At 42.3% G+C, this 27,116-nt stretch overlaps 1 protein-coding gene across 1 annotated transcript in view; it reads left to right on the top strand.

Annotated features, from left to right (window-relative positions):
* CSMD2 (CUB and Sushi multiple domains 2) overlaps positions 1-27,116 on the top strand; it is a 310,633-nt gene that overhangs the window by 114,730 nt on the left and 168,787 nt on the right. Inside the window, exon 6 of the mRNA XM_049820686.1 lies at positions 25,232-25,344. Coding sequence (XP_049676643.1) covers positions 25,232-25,344 — 113 coding nt within the window. The remainder of the gene's footprint in view (positions 1-25,231; positions 25,345-27,116) is intronic.

Here is a 27,116-nt window from a genome sequence, read left to right on the forward strand (position 1 = left end):
GCAAGGTTGTTGCTACCCCCCTTCCACTGCTGTCATATATGATAAGTCAGGAACATCACAATAAAGTAGAAAGAGTTATCTGATACGAGTTTATAGGGAGCTATAACTTCAAAATGACTGTCCCTTCCTGATAACATAGCAAGGTACATTGATTTTGCTGTGCATTTTGCGGAGGGGAAACTCATTCCCCCACCGGTGGGATGGGGGAAAGAATCGGAGAGTAAAAGTGAGAACTTGTGGGGGGAGATAAGGACAGTTTAATAGGTAAAGCTAAAAGCCACACGCAAAGCAAACCGAGGAATTAATCCACCCCTTCCCATCGGCAGGCTGGTGTTCAGCCATCTCCAGCAAAGCAGGGCTCCATCATGTGTAATGGGGACTTGGGAAGGCAAATGCCATCGCTCCCAATGTCCCCCGCTTCCTCCTTCTCCCAGCTTTATATACTGAATATGACATCCTGTGGTCTGGAATATCCCTTGGGTCCGTTGGGGTCAGCTCTCCTGGCTGTGTCCCCTCCCAAATTCTTGTGCCCCCCCAGCCTCCTCGCTGCTGGGCTGGGGTGAGAAGCAGAAAAGACCCTGCGTGTAAGCGCTGCTCAGCAATAAGGATAACATCTCTGTTTTATCAACACTGTTTTCAGCACAAATCCAAAACATGGCCCCGTTCTGGCGAGTATGAAGAAAATTATCCCAGCCAAAACCAGCACGTGTGCGTTCAGCCCGTGAGTAGAGCTGGCACATGAAATGAGATTCTTGAGCTTGGAACCCACGTGAGTGCACTTTGCTCCAAGCTGCCCTCCCCTTTGGCTTGGCTACGAAGACGGTCTGGTGGAAGCTGCTTTGCCTAGTTCTCACAAATGTCTCCAAGAGAAATAAGTGTTGCTGTCCTTACGTGCTCGTGCATGGGTTTCTCAAAGTATTCATGGAAGTTGTGAGAATGAACTCCTACACACCAGTGCTGATCGTTCGATAAGTCTTCTTGTCTAAAACGATTTTTAGATCAGTCAGACTGCAAAATGGTTGGGATGGTGGTATTTGTTTTATCATGTGAATACAGATAAAGGCATCCTGAAATTGTTCATTAAGGTGGATTTTTGTCCATTTTCCCAACAGAACCTGAACAAGGCCTCTGGCTGTTGTGAGGTCCCTCATTACCTAGTCAGTGCAGTAGTTAGAAATGTGTCCTGAGCCTGCAGACGCCTAATTATGAAGAAAAGAGTTTGCCATCAGTCCTGGCAGAAGAAAAATCTTTGTCGTGGATGTGTTTGGATTTCCAGTGAAAAGTAGAATCTATAAAGCTTGTGTATAATACTTAATACTGTTTCTTTATAACACATAGTGCTGTTTCTCTAGTATTTGATGTTTCATTTAAAAAAAAACCAAACCAAACAAAAACAACCCCCCCCCAAACAACCTCACAGACTTTGGCCACTGAAATGGCTCACTCATCTAAGACCTTACCTCTGTGCCTATTAGTTAATGAGTGTTGATTAAGGTATGAAATTGGTTCCAATTTGCCATGGTAGGTGAAAATTTTATGCCGGAAGGAATAATGTAAAAGGCAACACAGAAAAATTGACAGAAGTAGACTACATGAATTGCAATTAATGTAAAGGTAAACCTATTGCCAGAGTGCTTCCAGCAGGGCTCAAAGTTACTGCCTCGTCAGCAGTAATGTTTGCAATATACATTAGCTGTTAACTTGAAGTAACAATTTTTTTACTGTTTCTTTAAAAAACTGGAAACAGCCCCTTGACAGAAACTATCAAGACACAAAAAAGCAGGAAGATGAGAAAAATGTCACTGCTCATAATGATGTTAATTATAAGGTAAATGAATGTTGACATTTGAGAGTTCAGCTGAAAAGATCAGACATGCACTAAGGTGTAGAGGATCTATGTAAAGTATGATGTAGAGTGAAGAAAAATTGTGTAATGTCTGAAAGCTTACCACTTATATAAGAGCAGAAGAAAGTAAAAGGTTCAGCACTATCTTTGTTGGTTCTCATAATTATACAGTGTGAATCTAGAGATACTTTTAAAAGCTTCATGTCTTGGAGTCTTTCTTAGTCTGATTTGTGATTGCAGAAGAAGGTCCCAATGTGGTAATATTATCTTAAAAGTCACAAGGTAAATGGAAGTAATATATTACCTTTCGTAATCTGATGATATTTTGGCGAATGTTTTGCATTTATTAGAGATGCAGTATTTTCAGTTGATAAAGCTAAGGTCAGACTTAATCAGAATAGTTCCCTTTTTAGCTGAGATGTGCACATGGGTTCTTTTAGCAAAAGATTGGTGCATAAGGTATTTCTATGGTGGCAAATACTGCTGCCTTTCCTTGTGTACAGAAGTGAGCAAAGCAAACACAAACAGGAGTAGGATACATTCTTGCCACTTTTTCCATTTCCTTCTTTTGTTAAGGTAAAGTGATTTCACTCTAGTCTTGGAAAGTGTCAGACATCATCATCGTGCCTTAATTCCAGAGTCTGGGAGACTTGAATTTTGGCTTTTGCAAGCTGGAGTAAGCAGCACTTGCGCTCAGGAACAAGTGAAATTATGTGTTAGCATGCCTGCCTTCAGCAGAGCTGAGGGCCATCACAGATGGGGGGGTTTTGTTGGGGTTTTTTTTTTTTCAGTCTCCTTTTTCCTGCCCTAAAATTGGGAGATCAGTATGCTCTTGTTGCACCTGGCAGAAGGGCTGTTTAGCCAGGGGTGCTGGTGGTTAAACAGCTCTAAGACCTTTGGCTGCCAGACTATCAAAATGCAAAGCGCCAGTGTTACGCTTGCAGGGGACATTGATGCTGTAATGCACCGCCTCTCCGACTAGGTCGCAGGAAAATCGTATCTATTGAGGTGCCTTGTCCTTGACCTACTAACTCTGTATATGGGCCCAATTTATCCCCTTTGCATGCCCTGTTAAGTGTGTGCTTTCCACTCTCCTCCTCCTTTTTTCCCCCTTTATTGTCCTGACTGTGGCAAGCAAAGGTGACTGGGAGGAGAATGGTGTCTCATGTGCTGAACTGGCTTTCAAGATGCTTCTAAAAGATGCCAGATCTTCAGCTGCATGTCATAAACTATTTATTTGCTCTATAATTCACACTATGTTGCCTTTTATTTCTGATCCTTTTTAATATGAGTAGTTACTCATGTTTTCCACTTTAATGCAATTATACTATACTTTGCTTTTTCTCTATTCCAGGTAGCTGACAAGCTTGTTCAGCCATTACATGGTATTAAATGAAGTAATTGCAATATTAAGTTCTTTCTTCCATGCCATAAAAAAATGCTATTAAAGAGTAACTGCATGACACCGCCTAGAGAATTGGGTTTTACGCTGAAAGCTCTGTAGGCGCATTTTATTGTTATTGACCTCCCCAGGGTGCCTGGGAGAAGGTAGCAAGGGCTCTCCTGATTTTTTTGACCTCTGCATCTGTGCTCTGAGAAAGGATTGAATGCAGCAGTGTTTTCGCATGGACTGGGTGGTATCAACTGGGCTGTTCGTTGTTGACTTGAACAAGAATTAAACATCTCCTGCACCATTACGATTCGTCTCCCCCAGACAAGTCTATTTGGCTGATAGCCAGATGAAGGTATTAAAAAGCTCTTTCTCCTTTTTATCCTGGGTTAGTTCATGGGAAGATACTCATTTTACTGCATTCTCTTGATGGCATCACCAAGGACAGCATTTTGCCAGCTTATCGGGATCATAAATGCTCATGGCTGTCCCCTGTTCTCTCTCTGGGTTGCTAACATAAGACCATTTAGTGAGGTGATACGCTTAGATGCGAAGCTGATCGCTTACTTTATCATCTTGATTTTGTGGCTGCCTGCGCTTCCGGCGGGTCGGCCGTGGGCTTGCGCTGCTTGTACTTTGTCACGAGTGTTTTACTACTTTAACCTGAGACACAGCTTCTCTTCACATGAAGTACAGCTCCGATACCTTACGTGTGGGGAAAAATAAAGGACAGGCTGCAAAGCCATCTTGTAAGTGAGGGAGAGGGACATCATGGAACTGATAAGCGGTTTATTTTGGAGGAATTCTTTTAAATGCTGTATGTAAATGCTGCAGAGCTGAAGTGCTGTGAATCCCCAGATAAGATGCTGGTGAGTAAGATAACAAAGGTTCAAGGAATACTGATCTCACGAATATTTCTTGATAGCGGTTGTGTTTGGATTGAATATGCTGCCTGTTTTTACTTGATAGTGAGTTCACCTCCCTCTCATGCCCGCTGTGATTTGGATTTTGGATTTTAGTAATATTTGTCAACAGAACAGACAAAATGCTGCTGCCATTGCTGCCTTGATTTTTGTTTTAATGCACCTGGGTTTTGTTGCTACTAAGGACTTCGCTTTCATGAGAGAGTCCTCTACAAGAATGAAGTGAGGGCGTGTAATTTAATCTTGTGGCTGTAAAAATCCATTCTTGGTTGTACTTGTCGATAATTTAACTGTGACACAGCAAATATTAAATGATGCAACTGCACTTTAATAGAGTTATCATAATGAAAGTTGATATATACTAACAGGTACAGGAAGTTGCTCAAACTGTACGTCTTACGAGCAGTTGTAACAATAGCTTTTTTCCCAATTATTTTCTTATATTGATTCCCTCTCTCCCCAACATTAACAAGATTTACTTTGTTTATAACAACTGCCTTCTCTGTAGTACTTTCATCTACAGTTGTCTAGGGCTCTATAAAATAGTATCATTTTTATTTTAACAAAAAAACTGGCTACAGGAGAAAGACCTGGAATAGATTGGGTTTGGAACAGGCATAATGTTTAGAGAGGAGAAAGGAAAGAATTCAGTGATGGAGGGTGGATTTCTTCCAAGGAATTTCTAGGGCACAAGCTAAGCCTTCTGTAAACTGAACATACTTCTGTAGTTGGGGCACTGGTGTTGTCATCAGCTGATGTCAGGAGTACAGATGAAACCTTTGGGTACTGGAGGGAGATCTAGGATTCTTGATTTTAGAAAAAGAACAGAAATTATCACTTGGAACAAAACCAAACCTGTCAATCTTTGATGTTTTCATCTGTCACAGTGATATCTAGGTACCTAGTGAAATTACTAGCTTGGGGTACCTGTATAGGAGGGCGTGTTTGTACAACTGGATGACTAAAAATAGAGAATGGGTTTTTTTAGTACGTGGAAGAATTGCTAGCTTGAATGGCTCTCTGCGTGTGTTTTGTGTGTGCAGTAGCTTGAAAACCTAGGCATCCGGTGAGCTGAATCTTTCAAGGTTTCTCCAATAACCAGCCTTAATCTCATTATACCAAGTGGTAATTTCAGCAGGTTAGCTCTGGTGAGATCTCGAGCTGGTGGGGTGATGTTTGGGGGTAATTCCTGTGTAAATTTTGGCAAGCCCCTTGGAAGGTGGCAACTGCACATCTTTCCCTTGCCTCCTCCGGCCTCACCACCATTGCTGGTCAGACATCAGGGTTCTCCGTGTGAACTGGTTTTGTTGTAATCCATTGAAAAGGTGTTGGTGTTAAGCACTGCTGTCCCCGAGGGCTTTGTGCAGTGCAGCAGCCAGAGCCCTCGCTGCCTTCCAGTCTCAGTCCTCAGCGTACTGCTATTGGACAAAAAGGAGCATTTCTACTAGCTGTGGCTAATGTTAAATGCCAAGAAGAGTTTTTGGTCTTCCAGCTACTACTGGCTGTTGTCCCTGAGGTGTCCCAGTCAGGAGAAGGTGCTGCAGACACTAGTGCTAGACAGTAAACTGGGGTTCTCTGCATTTCAGGCAGTGCCATGTTGTGTTGCGCCTGGTAGGAGATCTTACTGCTCTCTGACTTCAGCCACAGTAGCATCCTAGTACGAGGTCTATGATCTCTCTATCCAATCCTCCTCCCCCCCCCCCCCCCCTCTCTGAGAACACTGATTTCCCCATGGAATTACACTGAACAGCTATGGGAAAGTCAGGTCTGTCCAGAACTAATAATTTTCAATTATCATTATGGATGATATAATTAATTTAGACATAAGGCAACATTTAGTCAACCTTGACACATGTCCTCTGAAACTCTTAACCATTCAAGAAGTTTTCCTGTCCTCTATGTTATAGGACTGCACTGGAAGAACAGGCAAAGAGAAGTGAAGCATATGGAAGCATGTTAGTGGAGGTATTTGGTCTTTGCTTTTCCCCAGGGTGTCCTGCCCGCTGCCGATGGTTAGTTGTGCTCAGGCGCATTTTCAGAAGATGCCGTTAGTGGCCTGTGCCTGTGTCTGTACGCAGCCCCGACAGCAGAGTTGTGCAGATAGTCCCTACAAAGCCACGTTCTTTGTAGACGCGTCCTACATCCAGGATGCCAAGCAAGACTTTCTTGTGTACGTGCCGTGTTTGTGTTTTATTAACGCCAAGTCCTGAGACAGTCTGTAAGGTAAGAAATACACCACGCTTTTTTTTTTTTGAGTCTTTTATGTCCTGATACTGTAGGACTCTGGGAAAAAGAATGGCTTTTCTCCCAGACAGATAGCAGCTGTTCTTGGCAGAGGCTGCCGTGGGATTCATGCCAATTAAATCACTGGTACTCTCTCTGTCCAACTCTAGAACAGACACAAGCTAAATCCATTGATATTAAGCAGACGGCATGAAACAACCTAAATTAACAAATCCTTCTTCCTCCTCCAAACTTTTGACTGAGCACAGTATTTTATAAACATTAGATGCTTTTCACAGGACTGTTGCGTAGTTGTACTGTATATTCTGTACATTAAATGACTTCTAAAATTTATTGGTTTACTCCTGCTATGCAGCTTGCTATAACCCATTTGTGTGACCTTGGCTAATTCCCTTCCTACTTTGTTTTGTTTGTGGAAGATGTAAGTTCTTCAGGGACGTGGTAGGTTGTGTCGCTGTGATTGCTTATTGCCTGTAGCCATGGGGTCTGTCCTGATGGACTGTCTAGATTGTGATAGAAATTGTTCACTTTATGGAGATTTTTATGATAATTTTGCAATGTTTTCTTAAATGCAGCTGACTCAATGAGCAAAATGACTTCTGCAGACATGAAATTTTCAAGGGCTGAGGCCGCTTTACAGTGCTGTGGTTTGCATGATAAAATGACACCCGCAACTGGGTGGTTGATGTTATATTTCAAAGTCCATAAAGACCTTTCTTCCTCAAAACCTGCTCATGGCTTTGAGTAATTGGGGGTGATTAATACTGCAACAATAATATGCAGACCTTTCTTCCTCTTGATGAAGTAAGTACCATAATGTCTTTGGCAAGAATGATGCAGTAGGAAAACTTTGATTTTTCTTAAGATGAAAGCGTTGCATGTGAAGACTGTAGGTTGGCAAGTCCTGAGAACAAATGCCCCCGTTTATCAGTAGAGGTGATGCGCAGAGAGTGGAAATAAACTGAAATCGGCAGGTACCCAGCGGAGGCCCATGTGTTGGGATTTCTGCAGGACGACTTGGTTCCTGTGAGCATTTGGCCCTTTCTAGGACCGTGCAAGGGCTGGAGCGCATCACCCGGTGAGGTGTGGTTTCTTCTCTAAGGAGGCAGCAAGCATCACTGGTAACTCAATTAACCTAACTGTAAATATCCTACTGACTGAAGGCGGGAGTACAGTGGCAGGTGGAATTTAAAATGAGTTTGATTTCCTTTTTTGAAAGCTTTCGCCAAGGGAATCTCTGAAGTAGTTGCTACTGAGTTACTGGATGTGCTGGTATGTTAAGATAGACACAACAGCCCTCACTTTGCTGATGAGAATGTGCCCCTTGATCCTCAGAAACAATGATTTATTTACTGGGATCGAATGCTAGGAATTCTCTCAACAACAAACTATTTTGTTACACCAGCCCCTTGAAAATGGATTTTTTTAAATAATTCACCAAAAAGGGTAGGGACAGGCTCGTTTTATGCTCTTCTGCTCCAATTATTCAGTTGCTTGCTAAGTAAATATACATGATATTGCAAGCACCTTTTCAAAATGTCTCTCTGGACAGGAAGAGCTAAAGCCATTAAGGTTGGCTTGGAAAAGAAAGTGTTAGGGTGAGCAAAGGGGGAAAACAAGTCTTATTTCTTCCATAGCTTCATGGACTGAATGTTGCTCAAGGGGCTTGCTTGTCTCTGCTGCTGGATTACAGTAAAGCTCAAGCATTAGTTTATCAGTGAATGTAATCTCAAAGCTTCCTGTACGGTTTAAGCAGGTAACTCCTTTTCTTTCTAAAGAGGCAATGAGGACAATGTGGTATTCGGTGCAAAAATGAGAATCTAACTTCATTTGCTGCTTTAGCTGGTAGCTGGCACCTCTCACAGGGATTTGATATCCTGGCAAAATAAGTATTTATTACTTTGCAGGTCTCGGCTTAAATAGTGTGGTGTAAAATGACAATGTCAAACCAAGTTAAGGATCTGCTTCATTATGAGAGATTTCCCTGCAATAATCCTATATATTATATTTCTGTAGTCACTGTAGAAATTACCAGGGGGACCACTCTGTACGAACGACTGCTTCTTCAACATCATCATTACTGAATCTTTGCTCCCTCATAAAAATTCCACAGGTAATCTTTTTTGTTGCCTGTCTTTTATTTATTAGCATAACCGAGCAACAGCAGTGCTGCCCTTCTGAAGAGAAGGAAGATAGTCTGGAAAAGACTTGATTTTTGTCAGGACAAGATTGATGTACTTGTTGGAGAAGGGAAGAAGCAGCCAAGGGGAGCTGGGGTGAGAGAAGCCTTCATGCCTGATGCCATCTGCGTTGAGCTGGGTCGTAGATGACTGGAAAGGGTCGATGCAGTTGATGGCATTGGTAAATTGTGAGGAGCTCCTGAAATGTTCGGCATTAATATGCTGAATTGGTCTCTGGGTAAAAACAGTGCTGGACCTAGAAGAAATTTGGGACAGAAATATTTTATATGCGATATAAAATACAGGAAACGTGGGAACAAGTAAATTGGTGTGTATATATAACTTTCCTAGAACAAGGTCTTATCCCAGGCATGTCTAGACTTTTAAGCAGATTGCACATGAGAAAAGAGCACCAGATGAGGGCTTGGGGACCTGGGCTCTGGGCCATTGGCCTGTTGTGTCACCTTGGCCGCTTCCCCTTTCAGTACCGTAGATAATTATATGCTGACCTCTTCTGTGTAAGATAGAGAGATTTACTGATGGGCTGTCTGTGGAAGATACGGTGCTCCCAGGCCGTTTTTCTGGGAACTGTGCCTAGCTTTTGTTTAATTTTTGCCCAATCCCAAGCACCTTGATCAGAGGATAGGAGTATCAGAAATTAATAAAGTAAACATGTTCACAGTTGGAAACAATCCTTATCTGTATCTTTTTCTCCTCCATTCTGCTCCTTTTGAATTTGATCCAATGTTTGACTTAGCACTGGATTTCCTGCCTTTTATAGCTCTCACTCAGAGCTTTAATAATATTTGATCTCTCTCTTTTTCTGAAGTTTTACTATACAGGACATGTATATTTCAGTTTTATGAATCTTCAGGGAGGCCTCATTTACTGAGTCTGCTTGAATGACCTTGGAGAGTAATTTAATTTTTTTTTTTTCCCTCACCGCCCCTGCAACCACCTTGCAGGCATAAAATATTAATGGTTTATACTGGAGACAGAGGCATTTTTACTTCTAATAGGAAGGTGCAAAAGGCATTCCCATAAGACAAAGACGGACTTGCTGGAAAGTGCTGCCTTCAGCGTATGGATTATACCAATGCTGTATCCGCAGATAGATGTGAATGTGGTTGCTTTTGCACGTTGCTGCTGTTGTTAACCGTGGCTCTTGCCACAACTGTGGCATGATTTTGTTGCAGTTGCGTAGGTATGGTGTTGCATGCCTTTCTCCTGACGATGATACTCTGCTGCTGAAGTGTTCTTCCATTAAATTTACAAATTAAATGGCTTGCCGTATTTTTGCCCGGAGCTTGTGGCTGAAAAGCTGAGACCTGACCCTGCAAGTCACAGAGCCTTGTCTCACTGTGAAAGCATCTTCTTTCAGGTCCCAGGGACCATATAGAGGAGAGCATGAAATGCAGAGGAGATCTGACCCCAGAGTGGGTAACTTGTCATTTTTGTATTCGATGACGGCTTATCTTGGCTAAGATCAGGTGTCATTTCTGTTAAATACTAAATGGATAAGCCCTTGATTTGAAGGCAATTAAATGGTGTATTTGGGGGACTTGGGAGCAGACCAGGTGTGTCCTCTGTCAACTCTGTGCATCTCCCCAGTACCGTAGTTTCCCCACAACAGGAGTGGGAGGCAGGGGGATCACACAGTCCAGTGCCTCTGCTGGTGTCCAGGGAAGTAGCAGTGGGCATAGTGGGAGGAAGATGAAGATAATCACTTCTTTTCTAGCTCCAGTGGTTTTAAGTTGGCTGTGGTATAGAATAACTTTATCCCTTCCAGACTTGAGACAGAAAAAACCCACAAAATCATCACACAGCCCAGTCCTCTCTGGATGTTCTCTTCCTGCCTTAAGTATGCAGCAAAACAAGCGCATCTTTATTCCATCTTTTATAGCAAAGTTGCTCTTGTACATCTGTTAACTGAGATGCCAGAAAAACACCATCTTGTAATAAGCCTGCCATGCACTTTCTGTTGAAGATGGTAAGATTGAGCTCTGAAATATTGGTTACCGCTAATGGACCTGCTTTCGTTTGACCTCTTTGTACTGCCTAATTTCAAGGACAGTTATTTTGAATTGGGGTTGTTTTTTTGCTGGTATTCAGAGGAAGGTGTTTTTACATAGTTTCCTCTCCGAGCACGCACGCTTGCCACTGTCAGATACAGAGTTAATTATTTCTAACGCTTAAGTTTTGGCAGCTTAAGTTTAGCACCGAAGTAATTTCTGTGATTGAGTAAGCTGTTCCAGGAGGCTAATGTCTAAGGACAAACCTTCAGTGCTGCTATTAGAAAGGAGGAGGCAGAGTTTGGTTCGAGTGCTCTGCGGTGTTCGTCGTGAGAGGGAGGTTTAGTTCCTGACCGACAGAAATGGCTGTCGGATAGTGCTGGAGGTGATGCTCGGCGAGGCTGCTTCTTCTCTTGCCCCCATTACTTCTGGCACAAGAGCATGCTTAGGAAAGAGGCAGTGGAAACAACTTTTTTCCCTAATGGAAAGGGTTCTGCTCATTCTTTCTGAATGAGGGGCTGAGCAAATATGCAAAGGTTTGGTAGGAGAGATGCAGCAATATGACAAAATGGAGCAGCTTCTTTGCAGATGTCCTGGAGTCTACTTCATCCATCTACTGAAGTACCTTTCGCAAAGAAAAATCAGAACAACCTTTTCCCTTTATATCTAAAATCTGTCTGTATTCAGAAATTTCCTTTTTTTTAAAAAAAAGGAAAAAAAAAAAAAAAAAACAAAAAACAAACCAACTATTTCCAGCAAACCTCTTCAAGCTTTACAGACAGATTTTTCAGACATTGTTGCATTGTTTGCTAATGGGATGTATATAATTTTCCAGCAGCTGTCGCATGTGGAGGGAATGGCAGTTCTGAATAAATGTAAGATTGGAAACAAATTCCCAGAAAGGCAGCTAACAAGGTCTGGAAAAGAAAATTGCTATGGAGATGAATGTAAAAGATGATGAAGGCAGACACAGTCGCTATATAAACATGCGTGGCTATACCAAGGAGGAAGGGAAACTACTTTCTCTTGGTAGTAGCTGAAGGTTAGAACAAGAAACTATTCCGTACCTGTCATGGTAATTTTTAAGCAATGGAGGAGGCTGCTAAAAGACTGCGTTGAATCACTGTCAAGTAGAGATAATCAAGAGAAAAAAGGATTGTGTGCTACTTTGAAGGAGGCTGAGGATGCTATCTGTACTTTTCTAGCCTTGGCGTGTGATCCTGTGGTGCTGAGTGCAGATGAGGGACAGGTTTTGGTCTGCTATTCAGAATGAAGAGATGCAGCTGATTTACATGATGGAGCAGACTCCAGCTTGTTCTTGGCCAGCTCTGCATGAGCAGTGATAAAACCTCATTTTTGTCTCTTGTAAAACAGGCTTGCAACATAAATCTACAGTCTGGTCAAAGACCTGCTGAAGCTGATGGAAATACTGCCTTAGTATGTATGATTTGGTCAAATTATATCTCCGGTCTGGGTATTATTGCAAAAGGGATCTCGGGGTGAGACCTTGAGTCAGAATCCATGGTTTAGCATTGGCTCTGAAGTTGCCGGCACTTGGCGGTGGTGGGTGGTGATGCTGAATGCTAGAAATGGCTGAGAGCTGCGCCGTGTTTCAGGATGCCACTGCACTTGGTGCTCTCTGTAGAAAAGGCACGAGAAGGCCCTTGCTTAAAGAATTTAGAACAGGTTTGAGGCTGGAGTTTAGGGACCAAGTGGCTTCTGTGGATTTGGCCTAAAGCCACGATGCAGCTTTTCTTCGGTTTTGGACTTCGTGCTAAATTAATATCTAGAGTAAATAAGCAGATGGTTCCACTAAGCTCTTTTCAACAGAAATTCTAGTCTTACTGTCACCCTACTGCACTTGGGAGTTATGAAGTAAAACAGTCTTGACCGTGATAGTTCATAATTGTTCTGTCTGCTAAAAAGATGGGAAATGTAGTTGCTTAATGTAAATACCCAGAACTACAGAACTGGTGGATCCAGTTCCATCTTTCTATATGCTTTCTATAACAAGGCAGCACTTTTTCATGGTCTAAGCAAGAGCCAAGAACTCACAATACAGTAAGAGTTGAGCACCACGTAAGCAATCTATGTAGGCTGTAACTTTTGGCTAGGAGGGATGTTGCCGTCATTCCAGGTTCACGTACACTTCTAAATGATCAAAATAAAAATAAATAAAACCTTCAGTTTCTTCTGAGTTGATGGGGGACGGGAAGAGGACAAACTGTTCCCTAAGCTGTACGGTGCTGCTGTCATCAATCAGTGTCCCGTTCTGGAGGAACCGGTGGAAATGATCAGGGGACTGAGCTGCTGCGGGTGCACTGGCGCCCAGGGGCCATTCATCACTTGATTAGTTCAGACTTTTGCCTGGAGGCAGCAGCCATTAGACCTGGCTTACACCTTTCTCTGGGGGCTTTACCACCTCGCCTTGTTACACAGCCCATCGGTTCCCTTCATCTTTAAAAGGGAGGCAGGGGTACTGTGCCGTCTGTAAAGATGTATTTCGGCATTTGGTGCGTTTGTGTGCCACTATTTATTATCAGCATGAAGTTGCAGTCTTACATAGAAACTCTGGTAACATTCACATCCCACTGTGCTAAATGTGAAGCCAGAAAATAAGTCCCTGCTTCAGAGAACTTGCAGTTTCTGCTTCCTTTCTTCCTGAGGCTGCTTTGCATTTTGTTGTAATTTCTACAGCCGTTACTGCTGTAATTTTAGCATGTCTTCATGGAGCTGTCAGTAGTCTAAGCATCAGGTTCCAAATCTTGTTTTCTTCTGGTTTCTGTGACTTTTTGCTATGCTGTAGAAGAGCCTTTGTAGAAACTACAAAAAAAAAAAGGGGGGGGGGTGGGGGTGGGGAATGAGAAAAGGAGTCCTTAGGGATGGGACATGGGCTGGTTTGGTGACAGCCCATGACACCTGATTACCATTGTGTCTGATAGATGACCTGCGGCTGAAATCCTGAATATTGTGGTAAATCTCGTAAGCATCCTTTGGGACTTCAGAGAGGTCACTGTCTTTTGCATGTGACTGCCTCCTTTCCACCTCTTTTCTAAAGATACTTCTTTAACAGCCTGAAAAGTTTTCAGAGCAGGCTTGGATATGTCCCTTTTTTCTTCTTGAATGTCTAAGTAATGCTTGACCAAAGCATACCTGCGAGTAGAACCTACTGTAAACAGTGCCAGGCTATAAAGGCAGAATCTGCAGGAGAAAATCGGACAGTCACGAACTTCTGTGTCTGGTGCGAATGTGGCCGAGCTTCAGTCTAGGCTCCAGTTGTCACTTAAGCTTAGCATCTTCCATTGTTAATGTGACTTTGTAAAGTTAGGCAGTGGAAGGCAGTATCAGTTCAGTGAGTTTTGTGTATTTAAAAACAAAGGTGAGGTGACCTGGTTGTGCAGCAGTTCCCAAAGGAAGCAACTTCTGTGGCTGGTGAGATGGAAGAATTGGAGGCTAAAGTTTGGATCGCCTTTCAACTTCTTGGTCTCAGTCTGCAGAATTTGGGGGCTTAATGTTATGAAAACATGCCCCATGGCTTTCCAGCCTAATCTGTCAATCAAGAGTCCAAGTTTAATGGAACTTAAGTGTATTGTTAGACTGACAAAGATGTAGGTATATCTGTGCATGTCGTGATGGGAATGGTTGTTATTTATCTAGTAATAAATATAGTCTCTCTTGTTATCAACACATCTAACTCTGCCTGCCCCGAGAAAAACAATCTCTGTAGCGCTGATAGTGAGGCAGAAAGGGTTTAGAGGAAATTGTAATAAAGCTATAGCAGATTTCTTTGGGGGATTTGCAATGCAGCATTAGTAAGCTTCAATTGCATTAGCCATTCTTCTGTTGTGTTGAATTAGTGTTTGTTTTCTCCTGAATAGAATAATATAATCATGTTTGTTACCTTTTTTTTTTGTATGACTGGAGCCAAATGCTATTTCCATAGTAAAAGTATTATGGTAAGTACTTCCATGTAATAAAACACACCCATTTCAGCGATATGGTCTCCTTTTTCAGTACTGACCATCACAGTTGATGGGTCTGTGTTCTTGCAGTCTTGCTCTTCTGAGCCATAAAGACACCCATCTGTTCTGTCAGTTGACTTCCTTCTATCCAATCAATTAGTATTGAGGTTGGGTTGCATTAAAGGCCCTTTTACTTTGGGTGGGTGGGGTGTCTTTCTCTTCCTATTTGCAAGAAGTCCACAAGATCTACCTGTAGGCAGTACTGTTCCAGCTGCTGGCACAAGTACAGGAGGAAGAGTCTTTTTTCCCTGATAGCTTTTGGTGGTGACCCACCCCCGGAGGGTCCACAGCACCAAGGAGTGGGAATTTTTCATGCCTCTGGGATGTGGCTTTCCCAGCCCTGACGTGCAGAAAAAAGTCTGTATTCTGGACTTTGGCCTTCAGTTTAGTCTGTGGCAGAGCACAGAAATCCCCCTCTCCTCCAGACTGTGTCACTGGATATGTCTCTTCTGAAGGGTTTTAGAATTATCCAGACATCTTCAGCTGTGAAGTTTAAACCTTATATATGACCTCAGTAACATTTTGCAGCTGAAGCTATAATGTGACTTTAGCTGCATTACAGTGAAGACTGAGACTAGCTTTCTGTTCATGGCCAACTCGAGTGCTTTACAATTACCTTTATGCACCATCTGCATTTTGCTTGTTGCTGCAGCAAGCAGCATGTAAAGTTATGCTTTCGGGTTGAAAAGGATTTTACTCCAAAAGTGAAAATCTAGATTCTGTTAATACCTTGAATGCAAAGTTTTTGCCTGCAAGATGAGCCCTTTTTTCTATCTAACATGCGCATATATATTGTATATGCGTATGTATGTAATACCCTGTCTATGTACATTAAATATATCTGTAGTGGGTGGGTATGCGCAAAAATAACTGCTAAATTTAATAAGAATTCCTCAGAGACCATTTTACCTGTTGAATGGCTCTGTTGTGACAGTTTCAGAAATGCGTGTGGACTAATGAATCACTTCTTTGATTAAAGTGACCGTAATTAATCTAGCATAGAGATCCAAGAGAATTCAGACTAATGAGAGACTGAAATAATTTTGAAACATTCCATAGGTTAAGGAAAATAGCAGAGAAATTAGATTGTCAGATCCCCTGTACAGTGTAAATTAGTTTGGCTTTGTCTCCAATGGAGCTACATTACCTCGAATCAGCCAAGGATTTGGTTTACACTCCTTTAAAGATGAGCTGGGAAAATGTCACTTAAAAAATGAAGAAGTAAGAACTTCAGTATAAAGGTTCCTCCGGGGGGGAAGTATTGATTTTGTTTTGGCCAGTAAATTTATTTGGGAGCAGGCAGTAATTAAAGTTGATGTCAATGACTGAAGTTTTGCTGCTGCATGGAAACACTTTGATCTTTCGACGGAATGTAAAAAACAAAACAAAAAAAAAAAAAGAAAGAAGGAAAAAGGAGAAAGCAAGCTGTGAGTGATAAATTAATCAGATTTCCCTTCCAGCACCAGCTTCTTAGGAGTAAAGGCAGGTATCACTATAACTGGAAGGCTTTGGGAGTGATTTGTTGCTCTTGCAGCTAAAGCTGAATTCTGTTGTTAAAAGATCAGTGGAGCTCTGTTAAAAGAAAACAAGAAAATTGCAGAGGGTTTGAGGCCACAAATGCTGTGACCTGGTTACATCAGGAGAGGGATTTACCCTTAAGCTGTATCCAGGAACTAAGACTGAGGTGAAATCTGAATCAGAAGAATTCTTTCATTTTCAGTGCTACAGTCCTGAGTCAGTAATGGTGGCATTTGCTGGACCAGACTGATTTTGAGCAGACCTCTTGTATTCTGTCATTTCCAGTAATCATGAGCTGGTCTGGTGTGACCACGTTCACTGGAGTCTGTAGGGTCATAGTATGTCTGAACATGCCAAGAAGTTTTCCACACTTCCATTTCTAAAATAACCTGTCCTCTTAAGCAAATTCTTGTACCTTTTGGAAAAGGAGGAGAATACCACTTCTTTTGCAGAGAAAAACTTGTTTAAATCTGTCCGTGGGGTTGAGGTGGCCCCTTAAGACCCGAGGTCTTAAGACTGTGGGTCTTAAGGATGTGCTGATGAAGGAGAGGACTTTGAAGCCTTGAAGGTGGTATCTACTTCATTTGATGACAAGACACAAGCCTGACTGGTCCGAGAAGTTCATTTTCATTGTTTGCAGAGTGTTTTTTTACAGGGTGCTCCATAGTGAGGAGTCCCTAGGGATTTACGTGTCAACAGCCTGACGCTCGCAAAGACGTGGGGTGACGTGGGAGGCTGATGTCTCGCTGCATTTTTTGAGCATCTTCTAGGCTTGTGTAACTGTGCTTCTGAAACAGACTTAAGATGCAGGTGTGTTCTTTCCATTCCCACAGCATTTAGTGAGGAACAATAACTTGATCTAATTATTCATTTTCCCTGTAAAAGTCCATCGTGATGGGATGTCTCTTGTGAATGAAAAACGAGGTCTAGAGGTGCTTAAGTATACTTTGTTTAAGAGAGTAGACATGCTCAAATAAGATGTTCAGAATTAATGGTACAGCTCTCATGATAATTTGAGTAGAGGTTTGGATGAAAAGTTAAAAATACAGGTGAAGTGAATAATAATACACAGAGATATGAAGAGCTTCTGCAATATGTCCCCTAGTTGTACTGAAAGGAAAATTAATCTCTGAATAGTCAGAATCCTTCAGTGTAATAAAGACTGTGAGGAAATGGAAGTCTCTGTCAAGGTTGATGTGGTAGAGCTGCAAAGCAGTGCTGAGGGTGCTGGGACTTTGTCTGGCATCAGTTCTGTACCCTGAACAATTTTGGTTAAACTGAGCATCTGCAGCTCCAAATTTAAGTAGTTTGTGTATGTTTTTCTCTTCTTCTGCTAAGGCTCCAAGAGTGCACGCTCCTCTCTTTATATCTCCTATTGACTGCGACTGTCAGGTGGCGTTAAGCTTTCTGTGACTGCTTTATCCTGCCGTGGGAATGGTGCCGAAACCTCAACTCCTCCTTGCAGGTGGCCACGTTGACTGATGTGGGTCTCATTTGGGGTTGGTCTTAAAATACAGCCACAGCTGGTAAAGGTGAAGCTGTGCTCCGGAAAGGTGCAATATCAGATAGGTTCACCCTAAAGGTTGGTGTTGGAGACTCTAGGAGGACCCAGTGTCTGTCACAGCCTGGCTTGATGTTACTGATTATCAGCAGGTTTGTAACTAGACATGCATGTGCCAAGGGGATGTAAAAAGAGAGATTAGATTAAGAGTTGCCTTGTACTCTGTTGAGAAATCCTAGCTGGAACTGAGAAGCCTGGTGCACGTTGTTGTAGGAGGACAGAGCAAAAGGCTGATCTTGAGTCCTTTTTGGTAAAGTATGAGCAGTGCAGCAACGCTGTCGTTTTCTTGCGAGTGCTTGTGGTTAGACATGCCCATACAAATCGAGGATTCGTGGTCCCCTGACAAATCCTAACCAAGACCAGTTGCTGTGAAAGAAAGTCTGTTACTTTATCCTAAAGCTACGGGGCTGTTGGATGGCCCTTGTGCAAAGGGACGCGCTGCAGAATTGCTGTTGAATTTGCAGTTAGCCAAGTGAAAGGGAGGAGGGTATGTATGCAGCGTGCAGGCTGGCAGCTCCCCTCGTCTCTTCTCCGATTGCTGGCCTTCCGCAAGGTATGTGTGTCAGCTGTGCTTGGACAGGGTCCTGAACTGTCAGAGGCATTAAATTCCAGATACCTGTGAAACGCAGAGGTTTGGGATTGTACGTACTTGTGAAAGGGGAGACGCAGAGACTGCCAGACTGAATTCGATGCTTCGCGGGTCACGTCTGGCTCGTGCCTGACACGAGCTGTTGCTGAGTCAAAGTCCCAAGAAGGTCTTGGAGGTGCCAGTTATTAAATATCCTCCCCAAAAAGTTTTCTCTGAATCTTAAAAGCTCAGAGCACAGCTCCGTGTCCTGAGCTAGTATTGGTGTGACCTTGGAAATGTAACCTCCATTCTCCGAGGCTCAGCTTGTTCTCTGTTAAAAGATAAACCAAAACAAGAATAGTTCAGGGGAAAAAAAAAGGCAGGCCCTGCGATGTTCCTTTGTCTTTTATCTATTTGGGCTCACTGAGGCTGGTGTTTGACTGCATCCTGATTCTGGACGGCACCAGAGCACGTGCGTGCCTTCAAGTTCACGCTTAAATCCATTATCTCAAAGTAACGCACTTGACCTGATGCGATTTCAAGTGGAGTTCTTGCTTTTAGTTGTGACCTCTGACTCCACGCTTTCCTACAGTCGGTTTGTATAGCATCCGCACAATGAATTGCTCATTGTATTTGGGTTCTTTAAGAAGTACTGCGGTCAAATTCATGCTAATCAAATTTCAGGGTGGTTAAAATTGGATCTTCTGTCTGCAAATATCTCCTTCTACTATGCTAGTGCTTCTAGCTCACTTTCTGATGTTTTATTGATTCCCCTCCCCCCCCCCCCCCCTTTCTTTCTCTCCATGTGGAACCAAATTAAAGCAGGAATTGGGATTGTAAATAGATAATGGTGCATGAATGCAGATTAATCAGTGCCATCCATGTACAGTAATACTAATTGTGCCAAGGGAGGAATGGCTGAGTGAATGGTATAAATATTTAATGCCTGAATCCAATGTGAAATACAAGAGCAAGAAAAGAAATAAAGAAAATAGTTTAGTTGAGAAAGCCACACTTCACTGCTTTTGCTCAAAAGAGGAGTTTTGATACCATTAACCTTTCTGTATTATGCAATAAAGGAATTGGAGGAGCTGCATTTAATGTGGAGGCTTCGGTTTCACTCAAGAAAAAAAACGTCTTAACGCTCTGGTGAAAAACAATATTGGAAAGCATTTGGGATGGAATCAGTTGCTTAAGAGATGCATTTTTCACAGGCCGTCTAAACTTGTAGACGGTGTTCAGGGTGGGGGGCCTGGGGACAGGGTGAGGATTCAGAGCTCTGCTGCCAACCTAAAAGGCTGTTTGAGGGGAAGAGTGAAATTCTGAATATCTGCTGATGCTGTGGTTGTTTCTGACTGAGCAGGAGTAATGGACTGGCAGCCACCTGCTAGAGGAAGGGACTGGTGAAGAAGCATGTTGGGAGTTACAGCAGAGTATCTGTGTGGTTTTGGCTTCTTGGGTGGGTTGCTTTGTTTTCCTGGAAGTTCAGATGGTCAGAGGGTAAATGAATCTAGTACCTGGTACAGCAGAAGGAAACCTCCGGGTAGTGCACCAGGCCTGTTTCCACAGGAGATTAATCTGCTTGGAAAGAGTGAAAAGCACCTGGCATGCTCATATTTCTCTCTAGCTCTTTTAAAACTTGCAATCACATGAATTCTTGTCTTGTGTGTATGTTGGCCCTCTCCTAACATAGTTCCCTCTGCCATGTTGATATAACAAACAGCTGGGACTTGCATCCTGATCACAAATGTATGTAAATAAACTGTTCCACCGACCTCATTCAACTGCAAAATGGCCCAGCTGCCCCTAGAGCGGTTTGTTTGTTTTCTCTTCATGCAGAGAAGAGCTAAGATTAAACCGGTTGTTCACATTCAAAGCCTTCTGTCTGTGTGGGAGCAGGACAGAAGCTTGTTCTTCCCATTTTTTGTGGAGCGTTTACCTGTGGAGATGGCCGTGGGGAGCCCGGACCCTGCTGTCCTCAAAGCTCCCCGCACGTGTGCTGGAAACGGAGCTTCTGATGTCTCCGTATCACAAAGGACCGCGGCGTAAAAAGCCAACATCTGTTCTCCATCCGCTGTGCGCAGGATGAGCTTAAATTGCAGAAGATAAGTCGGGCTTAGACATCAAGAGGAAGAAATTTGTAAATCGTCACTACCATTGCGTTTTTCTGAGGCTTGTTAAATGCTCTTCAAGGAATTACAAGAGTTCCTGTATTTTCTGAGCACTGATTTCTGTGTGCTGGTTGCTTGACATGGTGGTGGACACACTTGGAACTTGATCAGATTTATTCAATCTATTACAGGGCCTGAACTGTTAGGCATCTTCTAACAGGTTCTTTCTCATGCAGAGTGTTCATTGTGGTTCAAATGGTAACTTTGGCTTTCAAGGACCTCTCATGGGTAGAGTACAAGCTGAAGTGTCTGAAAACGTGGTCCTTGTGGGACTAGACTGATGATTTGGGTGACATAATGTTCAGAGAACGGCCGTTACTGCGATTCTTGGTCACCAGACCGGGGAGACGGAGGAAGGAGCCTGATTCTCACCCAACCTTGCTGGCCTCAGCATCCTCTCTGGTCACCTCCAGACTCAAAAAGGCAAAGCTGCGGAAATGAAAATTTTGGGTGGAAGCTCAATTCATCTCTTTCTCGAAGTGGCTTCTGGATTAAAAAGATGCTTAATATAAAGAGGGTACTAAATTCCCATCAGTGACTAATGATTATCGATTTTACTTAAAAAACAGTTCTTACACTGCTACTTAGTCATTCCAAAGCCTTAGATTTCAGTCAACATGTTGCCATATTCAGGAAGCTGAATATTTAATCAAGTGATTCATATCTCCTGGTGATGGCATCACGAAAGGAGAGGAGGGGGGAAATGGACACACAGAGGCATGAAAACTTTTGCAAATTGCTAGTAGACTTATTTAAAAAAAAAGAAAAAAGGAAAAAAAAAAAAGTCTGGAATACTGAAAAATACAGTGGCAGAGGTCCAAAATAGAAGGGCTGTTATTTACATGACTCACTGGACTATTAGAAATTCAATCATTTATTGGGCTAATGGTAGGTGCTGAAAATTCAGAGCACATAATGTAGTACAAAAGTATGCTGGGGAATGTGGAAAGGAGTGTCAGCTGCTTTTAATTAGTTCTGTGCATTTCTAAGTCTTGTAATGTAGCTCCTCCTTTTTCGTGAAGACAGCAAGGCAGTGTTGGGTTTATAAAGAAAAATAATGTGACCTTGAGAAGTTGGCGGTACAAACATTGTGTACTCTGTGTCACAGCGCAATCAGCATCCTCTCCAAGAGCTTGTCACAGCCTTTATCGTCTGCTGCTTTGTCTTAGGCTGCTGTCATTCTGCCTGCAGATTTAGCAGCGCTAATTGGTGCTGCCTGGCGTTATCCCCATGCACAGACAAGTTGGTGGGAGCTCCTGCAGGAGACTTGGGGTGTTTCTCTGGTTTTCGTGATTGCTGTTGACTCTTGCCTGCTGAGCATCCTTCCCATTTCATTGGAGATTCATCAACAGCAGCCAGGGCATTTGCATTCAAAGACCATGCAGCTGCTTCAGTTCAACTGTGTTTATCTGTAATTAAATATTCCATTATCAATTAACCATTAACGCTTCCTAATGATTATTTTAAACCTGTGAGAGCCTTATGGTGAAAAGCTAGCAGGTAACTGCAGGTGAGCATGATGTTTTCCATTAAATGCCCAGCTCTAGCTATGTTATTGCTTGTCCATCAGAACATTTCTGCCACCGACCCATCTAGTCTGGTGCTGGGCAATATGCATTTCGGTGGGCAGGAACCCTTCATCCTGCAGTTGTCCACCAGCAGACTCAGTGGTGGCAGCTGGGGAAGACGAATTGGAAGAGCAGGATGCTCTTTTTCTGGTTGTGTTGAGGCAGCCTGCCTGCTGGCTGAATCCTCTGAAAGAGGAGAAGGTGCAGCTTTGGGATTAAAACGTCTGCCTTCTAGCATGTTCCTGCCTTCAGCACTGAAGAAAGGGTGGTGGTTGTTTTTTTCCATTAGGTGCTCCACGTGCGTAGGTTTACAACTGCTGTGTGGCTGGGAGGAACAATAGTGTTCACAGATTAAATGTTCCTTTTCCATTGGATAAAGATTTCCCTTCTTGGGGTATATGAGAGGGCTTGGGGCTCAGTGCAGATATAAGGCCTGAAGTTCTACCTCTGCAAGCAATTAAGCTAATCAAAAACTAAGGCCTTTATTTTCCTGAACTACTTATATTTTGCTAACTGGAATCAGTTGAAGAAAAACAAACTCCAAACCCCAAGTTCCCATATGTTGCGTGATGCATTTTCATGTGCTTGTCCCAGTGATTCCATTACTTCCCTTCAATGCAAAAAATCTGAGTTGGGTGCCAATGACCAGCAGGACCTGGGATCTAAACTAGCTCGAAATACTGCAACCTGACATTAACAACGAGCTGCATAATGTCGGATATAAAAGGGAGAGGAAGATAAAAGGGAAAAATGGGAGTCTGTTAGACTAGAGCCCTAGTGAATACAGCTGTCTTGTGTGCTGAGAGTTTGAGCAATGTTGTGTATGGAAATGAGGACCTGATAGTGATTTCTTGGTTGATTTAGTCCTTTCAAAAAGCTGTCAATGTCTTAAGCAAATGACATATGGTGCTGATGAAAATTTCCAGGCAAGAAATTCAGGGAACCGTTTTCCTTCACCCTAAATCTTCTGTATTCCTTTATAGCAATGCTAAGTGGGTGCAAAGCACTGTGGTTATGATTGATTATTTTTCTCTACTCCTGCTTTTGCCTTCAGTAATTATTTATGTGATTGCAAAGGTAGCAAGAAGAGCAGTCCATTAATTTTTCTAATTGATTTTCAAAGTGTTAATTCACTCAGCTGGTAGAATTCTAGTACTTCATGTGTGCAGGAATCCTTGGAAGTTAATAGTGTACCTATGGAAGTGGAAGTTAATTCATGTACCTAAAACGAAGCGTGTGTCTAAGTAGATTACTAGGCTGCAGGCTACTGAATCCACTTCTCAAAAGGGATGTGGTGGTTTTTTACAAAAAAAAAGGTAAAGAAAAAAAAAAGGGGAGAGGGGGCAGGGGAGTGAAATTCTGCTTCATTCAGGCAGGTTAATTTTATTGTTCTCTAGTTTTTATATCAGGCAGTTGAATTACTCGGTTCTCTACAGTAATGACAGTAAAATTTGGCTCTGCATACCTAAAGATTATTTATGAGAAGTTTGACTATTGATTCAGAATGAATAATAAAATAGCCTTTGGGGGTAAGAGTATTAAGCTTAAACATGTCGTCGTAACAACCAGCCATAGTAACTTTCTCAGAATTGGTTTTAGGCATCCCATGTTTGATCTCAGCCCAAAATATGCTTGTTTGAACTTAGTTATTTGAAAAAGTTTCAAATTAAATCGGTTCAGGTGTCTTTGAGTTATCTAAGGATGGCAGAATGCCATATAGAATCCATTTTTATAACACCTTGTATTTTAAAAGGGTCTGCAAAATTGAGATGAAAATAATCAATAGAGAAATGACCAGGAACAATCTTACACAATTTTGTAGTATAAAGAATGTTTTCAGTCATGCTTCATAATTATGCAGAATTCAGCCACAAGATAATACAAGGTTTAAAGTCTGTACTGTAGGTGGCAGAGAAGCATTAGCTATGCAGCATAATCATCCCTGCTATTTCATTAACGAGTAGAGCAGGATTACATTGCAGTTTATCTACCATTAATAAATATGCTGCCAGGTGCCATCCTGGCTCCTTACTGTTTGTCTTCGAAAAAGGTAAGTTCACCTCTACAGGTGTTAGTTGAGTGAAGGACTTTAAAGTCTTTTCTGGGCTATCAGTTTGGCTCTTGAAAATGTAATAAAATCTGAAGTATCCTTTTGAATGGAATAGATTTCCAGGATCCTTTTACCTTCCTCTAAAAAAGCATAGGTAGCGGAATGCCAATAATTTTTAAATAAGTGACAGTCTATGATTAAAAAATTAAATGGGCTTTCATTAACAATAATAGGATTCCATAATAGCTTTTGTCACGGTAGTGTTATTCTCCTTACCGTGGTTAATGTTACAATTGTATACCTCAATTCAAGAGTGCCATGACTTAGGTAAACATTGTTCTGGACTAAGACTTGGCATGTGACGACTCAGTGAAGAATTATGATCTGGAGTTTAATAAAGCAAACAGCATAATACCTCAGGAAAAAAACAGTATAAAGAGGTATGAAGGGAACAGTTGCTGAAGGACTACTAATGGGCTGTGGAGCTTTCCACCTCATGTTTGATGGCTGTAATCTTCTCCAGGTTGGGGTAGATCATAAATCATTTCCAGTAAAAGAAAATTGTTCTTGCAATTCTTTCTCTTCCTCAGTTAAAATAAACATACTCTTTTTTTTTCTTTTCTTTTTAAGCAGGTTAACCAAATTTGGAGTCAGGAACTGAATAAGCTTGAAAGTCAAGCTCATCTTGCATACCTTAGGTGTAGTGTGTCCCCTGAGATGATTTTATGTCATTTCTGTGTGATACCAATAAGATACTAAAGGCGATAGAGCTACGAGGCTCTGTTACTCCGGGGAAATGTGTAGAGCTGTTCTGTACCTTCTGCTCGTTCTTTGCAGTGCAGGAGAAGACTGGAGCCTCTCGGCTGTCCAGCTGGACCCGTTTCATTTGTCTGGTACCACAGACATAGTGAGTGTCAGCCCCCCGTATCCTTTGCCTTAGAAGGACGGCATGGAAACCCCTGTGATTACAGAAGTGTAACCGTCAGATAGGAAGCCGAGCAAAGCAATGTGTGGGTAGAAACAACCGTGGGGTGTATGGGGTGCTTTCTTTGAGCATAGGGTACTCCTTCAGGATTTTCTGTCTTCATGGAGGAGAAGGATTACCTGGAAGGACAGGCATTTGGGGTATAATTCACAATCGTAGTAACATTTGGATGTTATTGGTTCATTTCTTGCAGGTTTACTGGAATGAATTTGCCTGCCCCGGTTATCAGCAGTAAAAATTGGCTGCGGCTTCACTTCACATCAGATGGCAACCACAGGCAGAAGGGGTTCAGTGCCCAATATCAAGGTAAATGCTCGCTGCCCATTCTCACTATTCACAGTGTGAGTTTAGCTTTTTTCCCCCTTAGGAATCTACAACAAACTTCCTGTATGATCCTTCTGTATCCTGTTAACATTAATTTTCCAGCTGGGTATCCAGACATTGGTGTGTGGCGAACTACTGTTGGCAATTGTTAGGAGTACAGACGCTTGAACTACAGGAAAATTCATTTGCGCCGTGTGCTTCATTAGTAGGGGTAGATGTTCCTTTACCTGCAGTTTTGCAGAATGCGCCGTGTGGGATCTGGCGATACAGACGGGGTCCCACAGGCGAAGGGCTGTCTAGAGTCTTGCAGAGTCTGTTTGCATTTACACTCTGCTCAACTGAGACCTAACTGAGCCTGTTTGGAATGAGGTGTAAACTGTTTTGTATTTACGGGTCATCCCTAGAAGGATGGATTTCAGAATTCAGGTCATCCCTAGAATTTCAGCATTTCAGAATTGGGATCTTCCGATGCTGTTGAGGGAGAAGAAAGGCTTTGGCACACGTGACAAGCAGAGAAAAGGTCTTGTTGCGTTCGGAGGTCTGGAGGCGCCCGCGGCTAACTGCAGTTCAGTGCGTCCTGTTTGGGGCCAAATGGTCACCAGAACAGGTGGGTTTGGGTGGATTCCTTAGAAGGTTTACACCATTCCGGGGACTTTCACAGACTTTGTGGGTGCAGTGGTGGAGCATTGGTTCAGGCAGCTGGCTTGGGAGGCAGGATTTGCCTCTGGAGAGGGAAGGTGGAGGAAGGAAGGAGTAGGAATGACATCTCGTTCCTCGTCCGCTCTCCAGATGTTTGAGTCGGTGTAGTCCAGCAGCTTTCCTCAAAAGGAAGAAAGAGAACTTTGAGGAAAAAGTACCGTAGCTTTAGACAACAGGAACAAAGTGAAAGGGGGAGGAGTTTCCTTTGATAAATCTGCAAACTTGCCCTGTTTATTTGTTCCCTGTTTGTTTAGCCTTAGCAATGTTGTCATGGCCTCAACATGGGCTTTGCTTTATGAATCACCATTGTTATTTAACTTCCCTTGCTTTCTTTTAACGTATAAATTATTTCAAATTATAAGAACAAAACCTTTATTTTTTTGTGTAACACAAATGACTGCATGCAGCTGATTGCTTTTGATATGACATTTTCCTTTGCTGCCATGATTGCTGCTTTCTATTAAAACACCTGTCTGAATCATCCTTTTTTCTTAAATAGAAAAGTAAAGATTAATGTTATAATTTCCTCTGATTAGATAAATGTCAGGGGGTTCTAATCTAGCGCACTCCTTAGAAGCTGTTTTGTTAGATATAATGAACTGTGCTTTTGTGTATTGAGTGTTTAGAAGATGAACTTAAAAATGTGCTCTTGAAATGGCATTGAAGCAGGACCTCCGTCTAGCTGGCAAAGGGAATGTGCCACTCATTCTTCACACATTTGCTATTTTTTGTGGAGTTTGTTAGGTTCTTCCCATCTGTTAGGAAAGATTTTGATTCTTAAAAACAAAACAAGAAACAAAGCAAAAAAAAAAAAAATAAGGATAAAGGCAAGATTTTTGCAGTCAGTGGAATCTGTGTCCGTAGAACATTTAAGATACCAATGCAACTTCAAAAAAATCAGCATAACCCTTTTCAGAGGAACGTGACCTTGTTTGAACATAAATAGTTTAATGTAGATAAATAAGTACACACCTACAAAATAGGATACCTAATGCCATATAAAGCAGAGCAACTAAAATGTGGTTTTCAGCAGTAAAGATTTAAGTAGACCCCAG

The sequence above is a fragment of the Accipiter gentilis genome, chromosome 17, assembly GCF_929443795.1.
Source record: "Accipiter gentilis chromosome 17, bAccGen1.1, whole genome shotgun sequence".
Taxonomy (NCBI): Eukaryota; Metazoa; Chordata; class Aves; order Accipitriformes; family Accipitridae; genus Astur; species Astur gentilis.